The sequence below is a fragment of the Lathyrus oleraceus genome, chromosome 6, assembly GCF_024323335.1.
Source record: "Lathyrus oleraceus cultivar Zhongwan6 chromosome 6, CAAS_Psat_ZW6_1.0, whole genome shotgun sequence".
Lineage (NCBI taxonomy): Eukaryota > Viridiplantae > Streptophyta > Magnoliopsida > Fabales > Fabaceae > Lathyrus > Lathyrus oleraceus.
In genome coordinates, this window is record NC_066584.1 from 212,312,633 (window position 1) to 212,325,779 (window position 13,147).

The 13,147-nt window shown below is 38.9% G+C and overlaps 1 protein-coding gene across 1 annotated transcript; it reads left to right on the forward strand.

Moving 5' to 3' along the window:
• The first annotated feature begins 10,337 nt into the window (after positions 1-10,337).
• LOC127097786 (protein MAIN-LIKE 1) lies at positions 10,338-12,488 on the forward strand. Its single transcript, XM_051036276.1, has 4 exons — positions 10,338-10,483; positions 10,738-10,907; positions 10,993-11,667; positions 11,764-12,488. Coding segments are annotated over exons 1-4 (1,509 nt in total). The 5' UTR covers positions 10,338-10,482; the 3' UTR covers positions 12,427-12,488.
• The last annotated feature ends 659 nt before the right edge of the window (positions 12,489-13,147 follow it).

Genomic DNA, 13,147 nt, shown 5'->3' on the forward strand with positions numbered 1-13,147 from the left:
TGTCTCTAATTTTTTCTTGGATCGCCCTTTCGGGTTTTCAATCCACCGAGACGCTCTTTTTTGCCTAAGCCGCCCTTTTGGGTTTTCAACTTAGAGAGCTGTTCTTTTCTTTTTAGGCAAAGTATTTCTTGACTGCATCTGCGTTCACAGGACAAGTGAACTCTTCAGCATCCATAGTTGTAAGAATCAAAGCATCGCCTGAAAAGGCTCTTTTAACAACATATGGGCCTTCATAATTAGGAGTCCATTTTCCCCTAAAATCTAGTTTGAAAGATAGGATCTTTTTGAGCACAAGGTCACCTTCTCTGAATACGCGAGGTCTAACCTTCTTATCGAAAGTTTTCTTCATCCTCTGCTAATATAACTGACCATGACACATGGCAGTTAATCTCTTCTCTTCTATCAAATTCAGCTGATCATACCTGGCCTGACACCACTCAGCCTTAGTCAACTTGTCTTCCATCAAGACACGCAGTGATGGGATCTCAACCTCTACTGGGAGCACAACTTCCATGCCATATACAAAAGATAAAGGAGTTACCCCTGTTGATGTGCGGATGAATGTATGATACCCGTGCAAAGCAAAGGGGAGTATCTCATGCCAATCCTTATATATTACAGCCATCTTCTTAACAATCTTCCTGATGTTCTTGTTTGCAGCTTCAACAACCCCATTCATCTTAGGTATGTAGGGAGAAGAATTATGGTGTGCAATCTTTAAGTCTTTGCATAGAGCTTCCATCAAATTATTATTCAAGTTCGATCCATTATCAGTAATGATCTTACTCGGCACACCATAACGGCATATGATCCGATTCTTGATAAACCTTACAACAACTTGCTTGGTTATATTTGAAGGAGAATTGCCATCCAAGGCGCAGCGGAATTTAAAAATTTCTCCATTTAGTGATCCTTACGAATGGGCATGATCAGTGATAGAATCGTTACCTCTTGTGATGATTGAAACCTTTGGTGCAGATCTCTTGTAACGGTCAAAACCTGTGATACAGATCCACGGAGTGATCACGAACGTTGAACGATGACAACGTCTCTACTCAGTCCACACGAACGGGTTCCTTCAATCTCAGTGCTAGCTGGTATGAATGAAGGCTTTGAGTGAGAGAGAGAGGGAAACGAAATTCCAAGTCTTCACTTGAGTGTTAGTCTGAGTGGAAATGCTTCTACCCAAGGGGTTCTATTTATAGAACCACTTGTGTGGGCTTCAAGCTAAAAAGCCCACTTAAGTGTATTTGGCCCACATCTTATAATATGCCCAAAATCACTTAAGTATTTGGTACCTTACCATATTTCATATTCCACTTAAGTGCACCGTACCTTATGGTGTTCCTTAGTTACTCTATCTCTCATCAATCCGACCTTTGTGTGTGACCCTTTAGGTTTTCGCGACGTTGGCAATTATATTAAATCACACATTTAACATAATAAACAGTGAGCGGTATCTAGCAACACATCACTACTATCCAAGTCACAAAAATGTCATGTGATCTCACAAGTCCTTCTGTGATAACAATTATGTGTATAATTACCCCTTTGCCCTTATGTCTATATTGAACACAAGGTATAGACCGTGTCATCCTTGTCCAGTTCAATATTGGGCCCATAGACATTTATCCTGTTACGAAGGATGGGCAAATTCCATCTAGGTCACTCATGTCCCTCAGCATGCTTCGTGGAGTACCCATCAACTGTCTTTATGGTTATCCAGTTACGGACAACGTTGGATCAACAATAAAGCACTCAACTCTACATCTAGGGTCCATAATGGTTTCAGGTCGAAGAGTGGTATACACCATTATCACCATGAGAATAACTTATGACACTTTGCATAACTTTCTATATAGTATTCTCATAGCGGTTCAATCCGGTATAAATATTACTCTTAATATTCATACCTATGTTTAAGACTTGATAACTCTTTATCCATGATCCATGAGATGTGATCATCAATCTACAAACATAATAGTCTTAATGCTTTAATGTTATCCCACTTCACGATAAAGCTCGACTATGGATACTTTAAGAATAGTGTCCTTATGTTTAATTTGATCAAATGATTAAGTCATACTTGATACATTAAACGGACTAACTATTCTAGGGACTTTATTAATCAAACATAATAAAGAAAAAGCCTTTTATTATTAATAAATAATTCGATACAAGTACCAAAAGTATTGGCCTCTAGGGCTTACACCAACAATCTCCCACTAGCACTAGAGCCAATCAGGCATACCCCTAATGCCCATTGGTCTAATATGGCCATCATGCTTCTGCTGCGCAAGAGGCTTAGTCAGTGGGTCAGCAATATTGTCAAGTGTAGGTACTCTACATATTTGCGCATCTCCTCTATCTATTATCTCTCGAATGAGGTGATAACGCCTAAGTATGTGTTTGGATCGTTGGTGAGATTTAGGCTCCTTAGCTTGTGCGATAGCACCATTGTTATCACAATAGAGACCAATGGGATCCACAATGCTAGGGACTATGCCAAGTTCACTAATGAACTTTCTGATCCAAACAACTTCCTTTGATGCACTTGAGGTAGCAATATACTCGGTCTCGGTTGTAGAATCAGCAACTGTATCTTGCTTTGAACTTTTCTAGCTCACAACGCCACCATTTAAGCAAAACACATAACCATTGGAATCATTCATATTAAAGCGTCTCAGCAATTTGTCTATGTACTCTGACTTAGGCCAAGCATTTTGTGATCTATCTCTATAGATTCTGATTCCTAATATATAGGCTTTCACCTAGGTCCTTCATAGAAAAGCATTTCCCCAACCAAGACTTTGCTTGTTGCAGGGTAGGGATATCGTTTCCAATGAGTAATATGTCATCTACATATAATACCAGGAACACGATCATGCTCCCACTAACCTTCTTGTAGACACAAGGCTCATCTTCGTTCTTGATGAATCCATATAGTTTTACCGTTTCATCAAAACGAAGATTCCAGTTTCTGGAAGCTTGCTTCAATCCATAGATTGATGTTTGTAGCTTACATATCTTTTGGGCTTCTTCTGGTATGTCAAATCCATCAGGCTGTGTCATGTACACATCCTCAAGAAGATTCCCATTAAGGAAAGCAGTTTTGACATCCATCTGCCATATTTCATAATCATGATATGCTGCGATAGCAAGTAAAATCTGAACAGATTTAAGCATTGCAACTGGTGAAAAGGTTTCATCATAGTCAACCCCATGAATTTGTTTATATCCTTTTGCAACCAGTCTTGCCTTATAGGTATGTACCTTACCATCCATGCCAGTCTTCTTTTTGAAGACCCACTTGCATCCTATAGGATTAACTCCTACAGGAGGCTCTACCAAGGTCCAAACTTGGTTTGTGTACATGGAATCCATTTCAGATTTCATGGCTTCTAGCCACTTCTCAGACTCGGGACCAGTTATGGCCTCTTGGTAGGTCACAGGCTCATCTTGATCCATGAGTAATACATCACCTTGATCTGTTATGAGATATCCATATCTCTTAGGTAGGTAACGTATCCTGCTTGACCTACGCTGGTCTTGTTCTACTTGAGCAGGTTGCTCTTCCACAACCACTTGTGTTTCCTTCTCTAATTCCTCCATAGGTGTATCGATGCTTTGTGATTCTTGAATTTCTTCAAGCTCTACTTTCCTCCCACTGGTTCTTTTGGAAATAAAATCCTTTTCTAGGAAAACTCCAGTTCGAGCGATAAACACTTTGCCCTCAGAAGGATTGTAGAAGTAATACCCTATTGTTTCTTTAGGATACCCCACAAATAAGCATTTGTCAGATTTGGGCTCAAGCTTAGTTGAAATTTGTCGTTTCACATAAACTTCGCAACCCCAAATCTTCATGTAAGACATGTGTGGTTTCTTACCACACTCCATATCTCATATGGTGTCTTCTCAACCTTTTTGGATGGAACACGGTTAAGTGTGTAAGCTGATGTCAATAGTGCATGTCCTCAAAAGGAGTTTGGAAGATCGGCGTGACTCATCATGGATCGGACCATGTCTTACAGTGTTTGATTTCGACTCTCAGATACACCATTCCATTGGGGTGTTCTAGAAGGAGTAAGTTGGGATAGGATCCCACACTCTTTCAGATGGTCATCAAACTCTAGGCTTAAATACTCACCACCTCGATCTGATCGAAGAGTTTTAATATTCTTACCTAGTTGGTTTTGTACTTCATTCTTGAATTCCTTGAACTCTTCAAAGGACTATGATTTGTGTTTCATTAAATACACATAACCATATCTACTGAAATCATCAGTAAATGTGATGAAGTACTGAAAACCTCCTCTGGCTGGCATGTTCAGTGGTCCACATACATCAGTATGTATAAGGGCCAAAAGATCATTCGCTCTTTCACCTTTTCCTGTGAATGGAGACTTTGTCATCTTTCCAATTAAACAAGATCTGCATGTCTCATATGATTCATAATCAAAAGAGTCCAACAGTCCATCTTTATGGAGTTTGGAAATGCGTTTCTCATTTATGTGGCCTAATCGACAATGCCAAAGGTAAGTTGGATTTAACTCATTAGGTTTCATCCTTTTAGTATTAATGTTATAAATAGGCATTTCAAGATCAAGGACATATAGTCCATTGTTCATTTGTGCAGTAGCATAGAATATATCATTCAAATAAATTGAACAACAATTGTTCTTTATTATAAATGAAAAACCAAACTTGTCCAAACAAGAAACGGAAATAATATTCCTGCTAATTGCATGTACATAATAACAGTTCGCTAACTGAATTATTAAACCACTAGGTAAAGTCAATACATAAGTTCCTACGACTAAGGCAGCAACCTTTGCTCCATTGCCAACTCGTAGGTCGACTTCACCTTTTACCAAATCTCTACTCCTTTTTAGTCCATGCACATTTGTACAAATGTGAGAACCGCATCCAGTATCTAATACCCATGATGCAGAAGTAGATAAGTTAATTTCAATAACAAAAATACCTGAAGTTGGAGTCTCTACTCCATTCTTCCTATCCTCCAGGTACTTTGGGCAGTTCCTCTTCTAGTGTCCGGTCTTACCGCAATGGAAGCAGGTGCCTTCTTTTGCTATGCCTCCACTAGGCTTCAAAGCAGCAATAGTGGGTTTGGATTTGACAACTTCCTTGCCTTTCCCTTTTTCATGTTTGAGGACAATCCTCATGTTTCGGTACCAATCTAGAAAATTTGTCCCAGACAATTTTTCCTTCTCAAGGATTGATCGCAAGATGTTGTTAGAGGTGTTTGTTGTCATGGTAATCTACATAAGGATTAATAAAAATATAAGTATCATTGACATATTTAATTAGGCCTTTAATTAAATATGCTCCCACTATTTTACTCAAAACAAATGACCCTCATCATTTGATTCGGAAAATCCCGTTGGAAGATTTTCTAGTGGGTCGAGATCCATATTTCACTTTGTTCTAAGTTCGCGTAGGCGGATTACACAAAACTAGGTTATTTAGGTAGGAACTCCTTCCAGTTGTATCTCATACAATTTTCGAAAATTTCAGTTGGGTGAATAACTCCTTATTCCAATCCATCATATGGATCATTCTCAACTCTTGCTTCTAAACATATATAATATTATTATAATTAAGTTTGACCCATCGTTTTAGCAGTTGGATATTACAATTATCCCATCGCACCTTACCAATATAGAAAATGCACCTCGTGTAGGCGAAACCTACATTGTCCGATACTAGTCTTGATGAGTGCTAAAACTTTGAAAGCAAACATATATAATATTATTATAATTTGTTTAGTTAAGTTTGACCCATTGTTTTAACAGTTGGATATTACAATTATCCCATCGCACCTTACTAATATAGAACATGCACCTCGCGTAGGCGAAACCTACATTATCCGATACTAGTCTTAATGAGTGTTAAAACTTGGAAAGCATAAACTTAATATTTAATTTGAGGGAATTGCAATTTTTTCTGATCTCACCGGCTTATTTATCATATAAATCGCTTCTCACATGCATCAAAATACATTCACATGCATCAACATACATACATACATAATGAAACAGTTATGGCCCCTAACGCAATTGTTCTCCCAAGCCAATGAGAGAACCTAAGCTAACCTAACAACGATCTAAGCTTCTCCAAGCAAGATCTTCAAGGTTGTCCTCCTTTGGCACTGACTTCTTTGCTTTCTTCATATCATTACATTACATAAAAGAAACTCGTTTTACATACGAGGGAGTGAGATGAGAAAAGAAGTTACATTGAGAGATTAAAAGAGAGGCACGACATGCAGGTCGTATTTTAAGAAACCAAAACAAAATAAAGGAAAACTAAGGCCATAACCGATCACCACAAGACAATAATAAACACATTATTATTATTATCAATTTTAATTCCTTTAATTAATTAAAACCAAATTAAATTTTGACGACCGATCACACTACGCAGAGTTAGCCGGGGGTCCGCTGCCCGGTCAGCGGGAACGGGTGTTCCGCTGCCCGGTCAGCGGACGGTGGTTTTCAATCCACCGAGACGCTCTTTTTTGCCTAAGCCTCCCTTTTGGGTTTTCAACTTAGCGAGCTGTTCTTTTCTTTTTAGGCGAAGTATTTCTTGACTGCATCTGCGTTCATAGGACGAGTGAACTCTTCAACATCCATAGTTGTAAGAATCAAAGCACCGCCTGAAAAGGCTCTTTTAACAACATATTGGCCTTCATAATTAGGAGTCCATTTTCCCCTAGAATCTAGTTTGAAAGATAGGATCTTTTTGAGCACAAGGTCACCTTCTCTGAATACGCGAGGTCTAACCTTCTTATCGAAAGTTTTCTTCATCCTCTGCTAATATAACTGACCATGACACATGGCAGGTAATCTCTTCTCTTCTATCAAATTCAGCTGATCATACCTGGCCTGACACCATTCAGCCTTAGTCAACTTGTCTTCCATCAAGACACGCAGTGATGGGATCTCAACCTCTATTGGGAGCACAACTTCCATGCCATATACAAGAGAGAAAGGAGTCACCCCTGTTGATGTGCGGATGAATGTATGATACCCGTGCAAAGCGAAGGGGAGCATCTCATGCCAATCCTTATATGTTACAGCCATCTTCTTAACAATCTTCCTGATGTTCTTGTTTGCAGCTTCAACAACCCCATTCATCTTAGGTCTGTAGGGAGAAGAATTATGGTGTGCAATCTTTAAGTCTTTGCACAGAGCTTCCATCAACTTATTATTCAAGTTCGATCCATTATCAGTAATGATCTTACTCGGCACACCATAATGGCATATGATCCAATTCTTGATAAACCTTACAACAACTTGCTTAGTTACATTTGAAGGAGAATTGCCATCCAAGGCGCAGTGAAATTTAAAAATTTCTCCATTTAGTGATCCTTACGAATAGGCATGATCAATGATAGAATCGTTACCTCTTGTGATGATTGAAACCTTTGGTGCATATCTCTTGTAACGATCAAAACCTTTGATACAGATCCACGGAGCGATCACGAACGTTGAACGATGACAACGTCTCTACTCATTCCACACGAACGGGTTCCTTCAATCTCAGTGCTAGCTGGTACGAATGAAGGCTTTGAGTGAGAGAGAGAGAGGGAAACGAAATTCCAAGTCTTCACTTGAGTGTTAGTCTGAGTGACAATGCTTCTACCCAAGGGGTTCTATTTATAGAACCACTTGTGTGGGCTTCAAGCTAAAAAGCCCACTTAAGTGTATTTGGCCCACATCTTATAATATGCCCAAAATCACTTAAGTATTTGGTACCTTACCATATTTCATATTCCACTTAAGTGCACCGTACCTTACGGTGTTCCTTAGTTACTCTATCTCTCATCAATCCGTCCTTTGTGTGTGACCCTGTAGGTTTTCGTGATGTTGACAATTATATTAAATCACACATTTAACATAATAAATAGTGAGCGGTATCTAGCAACACATCACTGCTACCCAAGTCACGAAAATGTCATGTGATCTGACAAGTCCTTCTGTGATTATAATTATGTGTATAATCACCCCTTTGCCCTTATATCTATATTGAACACAAGGTATAGACCGTATCATCCTTGTCCAATTCAATATTGGGTCCATAGACATTTATCCTGTTATGCAGGATGGGTAAATTCCATCTAGGTCACTCATGTCCCTCAGCATGCTTCGTGGAGTACCCATCAACTATCTTTATGGTTATCCAGTTACGGAAAACATTGGATCAGCAATAAAGCACTTGACTCTACATCTAGGGTCCATAGTGGTTTCAAGTCGAAGAGTGGTATACACCATTATCACCATGAGAATAACTTATGACACTTTGCATAACTTTCTATATAGTATTCTCATAGCGGGTCAATCCGGTATAAATATTACTCTTAATATTCATACCTATGTTTAAGACTTGATAACTCTTTATCCATGATCCATGAGATGTGATCATCAGTATACAAACATAATAGTCTTAATGCTTTAATGTTATCCCACTTCACAATAAAGCTCGACTATGGATACTTTAAGAATAGTGTCCTTATATTTAATGTGATCTCATGATTAAGTCATACTTGATACATTAAACGGACTAACTATTCTAGGGACTTTATTAATCAAACATAATAAAGAAAAAGCCTTTTATTATTAATAAATAATTCGATACAAGTACCAAAAGTATTGGCCTCTAGGGCTTACACCAACAACATTTGCATACGATGCGGCTTCAACCCACTTTATGAAGTAATCAATTTCCACCAAAATGAAACGATGTCCATTCGACACTTTTGGCTCAATCATGCCAATCATATCAACTCCCCACATGGAGAAGGGCCATGGGGAGGAAATGACGTTCAACAGTGTCGGAGGAACATGAATCTTATCCGCATATATTTGACACTTATGGCATTTCTTCACAAACTTGCAACAGTCAGATTCCATTGTCAGCCAATAGTAACCTGCTCGCAACATCTTCTTCGTCATTGCATGTCCATTGGAATGAGTACCAAAGGAACCTTCATGGATTTTAGCCATCAATAAGTATGCTTCGTGTCTATCCACGCATCTGAGCATAACTACATCGAAGTTTCTCTTGTAAAGCACATCACAATTTAGGTAGAAATTGTCGGCTAATATTCTCAAAGTCTTCTTATATTTTGAAGATGCCCCAGACGGGTAAACCTGACTTTGGAGGAAACACTTGATGTCATAATACCACGGCTTTTCATCTTTGACCTCTTCAACAACAAACACATGAGCTGGCCTATCAAGATGCATCACAGTCAAATTGGGAACTTCATTCCAATATTTCACTACAATCATGGAAGCCAACGTTGCAAGAGCATCTACCATCCGATTTTCATCTCGAGGGATATGATGAAACTCAACCTTTGTAAAGAAAGTTGAAATCCTCCTCGCATGATCTCTATATGGTATCAAACCGGGTCGATTCGTCTACCATTCACCTTTGATTTGATTCACCACCAAAGCTAAATCTCCAAAGACATATAAGTACTTGATTCTGAGATCAATGGCCTCTTCAAGCCCCATAATCCAAGCTTCATATTCTGCCATATTGTTTGTACACTTAAAAGTCAATCTAACTGTAAATGGAAAATGCGTACCTTGAGGAGTAATGATTATTTCCCTAATGCCATTACCATACCATGCCCCAACGGGAACCAGGTTCTGGCCCTTCTCCAAGCAATGGTTCATCACAATCTTTCATTATTAAGTACAAGATCTCTTCGCCAGGAAAATCATACTGCATTGACTGGTAATCTTCAATCGGTTGGTGAGCCAAATGGTCAGCCAAGACACTACCTTTGATTGCTTTATGAGATTGGTATTCAATATCATACTCTGATAACAATATCTGCCAACGGGAAATCCTGCCAGTTAAAGCACACTTCTCAAATATATACTTGATTTGATCCATTTTGGATATTAACCAAGTGGTATGGTTCAACATATATTGACGCAGACGCTTAGCAGCCCAAGCCAATGCGCAACAAGTCTTCTCTAGCATAGAATACCGAGTCTCACAGTCGGTGAACTTCTTACTGACGTAGTATATTGCAAATTCTTTCTTTCCAATCTCATCTTTCTGACCAAGAACACAACCCATACTCTATTCAAGCACAGTCAAATACATGATAAATGGTCTTCCTTCAACAGGCGGAGCAATCCAATAGATCTGATAGACAAAAATGTCAATAGAAACCCAGAATTCCCTTGGACTTTTAGAATCAAGCAACACACAAATGCACAATTATATTATCTTGAAGAGCAAAGGCATCAAATAAAGGAAAATTTTACCCTATACCCCTACAATTGTACCCATACCCCTACATTTAAAATTTTTTGACCAAAATACCCTCATATAAATAGGGTATATTTTCCGTTTCAAAATTTTTTTACCATTTTCGTTGAAGACTTCCGGAGAAGAAAATTTTTTGGCGTTTTTGCATTGTATACCGGAACACTTAAGAGTAAGTCTTCCGGTTTGAAAATTGTATACCGGAACACTTCTCTTAAGTGTTCCGGTTTGTTGTTTTTTTTGAACACTGAACCGGAAGTCTTCTAGAAAGTCTTCCGGTTTGTATACTTATATACCGGAACACTTTCTTCAAGTCTTCCGGTTTGGATGATGTGTACCGGAACTCTTCTTTGAAGTGTTCCGGTACGTAATTTTTTTTTTTTTTTTTTTTTTTTTTAATTATTTTTTTTTACATTATTTTTGCAGTGGTTCGAAGAAGAGGTGCAGATGGCCGGATTCCAGTCCGCACGTTAGACCGGGGTGCATCTTCATCTGCAGCTGCAGCTGAGCCGACTGGATATCCAGGAGGGCCGTACGATACATCGCTTTTGGTGAAGTACGAGCATCATGTTGCTCGACATATATGGTTCGGTGAGGTAAGTAAACGGACTATATTTGAAAATGAATAATAGTTGAATATTTTATAATTTGTTTTCTAATATGTGTTTTAATTGTTTTTAGGAAAGAGGACCAAAGAAAGAGTTGAAGGTTGCCGGACATGGACTGAAGTTGAATTCTAGGGTTCCATTGGCTCTTCCACCACAGATGGAGAGTTGGGTATCTAGATCCGGTTTAGCTTCACTGCAGAGAACGAGTCTGAACAAGATAGACACAAATCTTGTCTCTGCATTTGTGGAAAGATGGCATCTAGAGACATCTTCATTTCACATGCCGTTTGGTGAAATGAGCATTACTTTAGATGATGTCGCATGTCTACTTCACTTGCCCATTAGGGGTATCTTTTGGAGTCCTCAGGATGTGACTGAAGAGCTAGCTGTTGAACTTGCTGTGGACTACCTAGGAGTGTCACAGAGTCAGGCACAGTCACATGTTCGGAGCTGCAGGGGGTCGTATTACAAGTTGGAGTTGTTATATGATATATTAGTACATCATAGGGCTGCTTCCAGCTGGGCATATGCGACTAGAGCATATCTATTGATGTTGGTGGGTTCCACCATATTTGCTGATAAGACCTTTACACTTGTAGAGGCACGATACCTCCTCCTGTTTAGGGACTTGGATGGATGTTCAGGATATAGTTGGGGAGCAGCTGCACTAGTTACCCTCTACCGATATCTTGGAGATGCGTCCATGTACAGTTGCAAACAGCTAGGTGGATATCCTACTCTCCTACAGGTATATAATTTAATTTTGTTAATTAAGTGTTGGATTCATTTTATAAAATATTGTAACTTAATTTGTTTTATTTATTATGTTTTTATTTTGTAACAGTGTTGGATTCACGAGTATTTTCCAACTGTTGGAAAAAGAGGGGAGAATTGGAATCCTGCTGGAAACTGTGGTCTTCCCCGAGCGATGAGATGGTCATATAGACAGGGAGTCCTGAAGGTCGATGATTTACGACCTATTTTGGACGAGCTGACACCTACCGACGTCATCTGGCGACCATTTGAGGATCATAGAGCATGGCGTGTATTTGATGAGATATGTCTTTACAGGGGCTGTTTGAAGTGGGGTGAAACAGTTGTTCCATACTTGCCTGATAGATGTTTACGTCAGTTCGGGTATAGACAGTATGTTCCATCCCCACCTCTGGATTGTATGATGGCGACGGATATTGATGTTGATTGGATCAGTTACCATCAGAGTGTTGTCGATGTGATCGGTTCATCTTCCGTGGCCACCACTCCATCTGAGGTAGTAGACGGTTATCTGGAGTGGTATTATCGTGTTTCCCATCCACGGTTGGTCCCTCCCCATCGTGACGCTCCTAGAGAGGTACCCGTTCCTGTATATGACGCCGGGCCATCTGATCCTGATTGGGCTCGTGTATCTACATTGATTCGTCGCTATCTGAGACAGGTTAATGCTGAAGAGGAAGATCCACAGTTTTCTGATTTATTTGAAGCTTTGCATATTTCTCGTTCACATTGATTATATGTATTAAGCTTTGAATATAATAGACATAATAATATAGATTTCATGTTTTGATTACATATTTATGTTTTGATTACATAATCATGCTAATACAGGTGTAAGTAATTGCCAATGTTGCATACGTCCTGCAAATCCTAGCATCCAAGTAGTTGCTATATGAGAACGAAATTTCTTCCAATCTAATGTGACCGGTGGCAATGGAAATCCCTCTTTCATGTTAACCTGATAAAGTAAAATAATTAAAAGATTAAGTCATATAACATAAAATATTAACTGGAATAATTAAAATATTTAGACATAAAAATACATACCTGAACCCAATGATTCTGGTTAACAAAACCAATGCAATAAATAGAGACATTTGGTGAATGTGAACTTGTCATCGGAAAGAAAGTGATGCACGGATTGCCTAAACAAACAAGTACAACATTATAACGATTGGCTATCAAGTAACCCATATCTGGTAGACTCATCCATTTTTCAGGTGGCTGTGAACCAAACGATTCTATCATCAAAGATTCTCTCACAGCTGACAACCGATTAGAAAATAACTTGTCATACAAAGTTGACCTATCCTTGTCTATTAATTCCAACCCCAACTCTCTGCGAACCATTGACCAACCATCCTCACCATATCCATGCAATGATGCAATGACTCTAAATCCACAATTACCATCTGATTCAACATTAACTACATCTTCAATGTATGACCTAATAT

Coding starts and splice junctions, on each gene's coding strand:
- LOC127097786 (XM_051036276.1), top strand. Junction 10,908..10,992: donor GACATATATGGTTCGGTGAG/GTAAGTAAACGG, acceptor AATTGTTTTTAG/GAAAGAGGACCAAAGAAAGA. Junction 11,668..11,763: donor GATATCCTACTCTCCTACAG/GTATATAATTTA, acceptor ATTTTGTAACAG/TGTTGGATTCACGAGTATTT.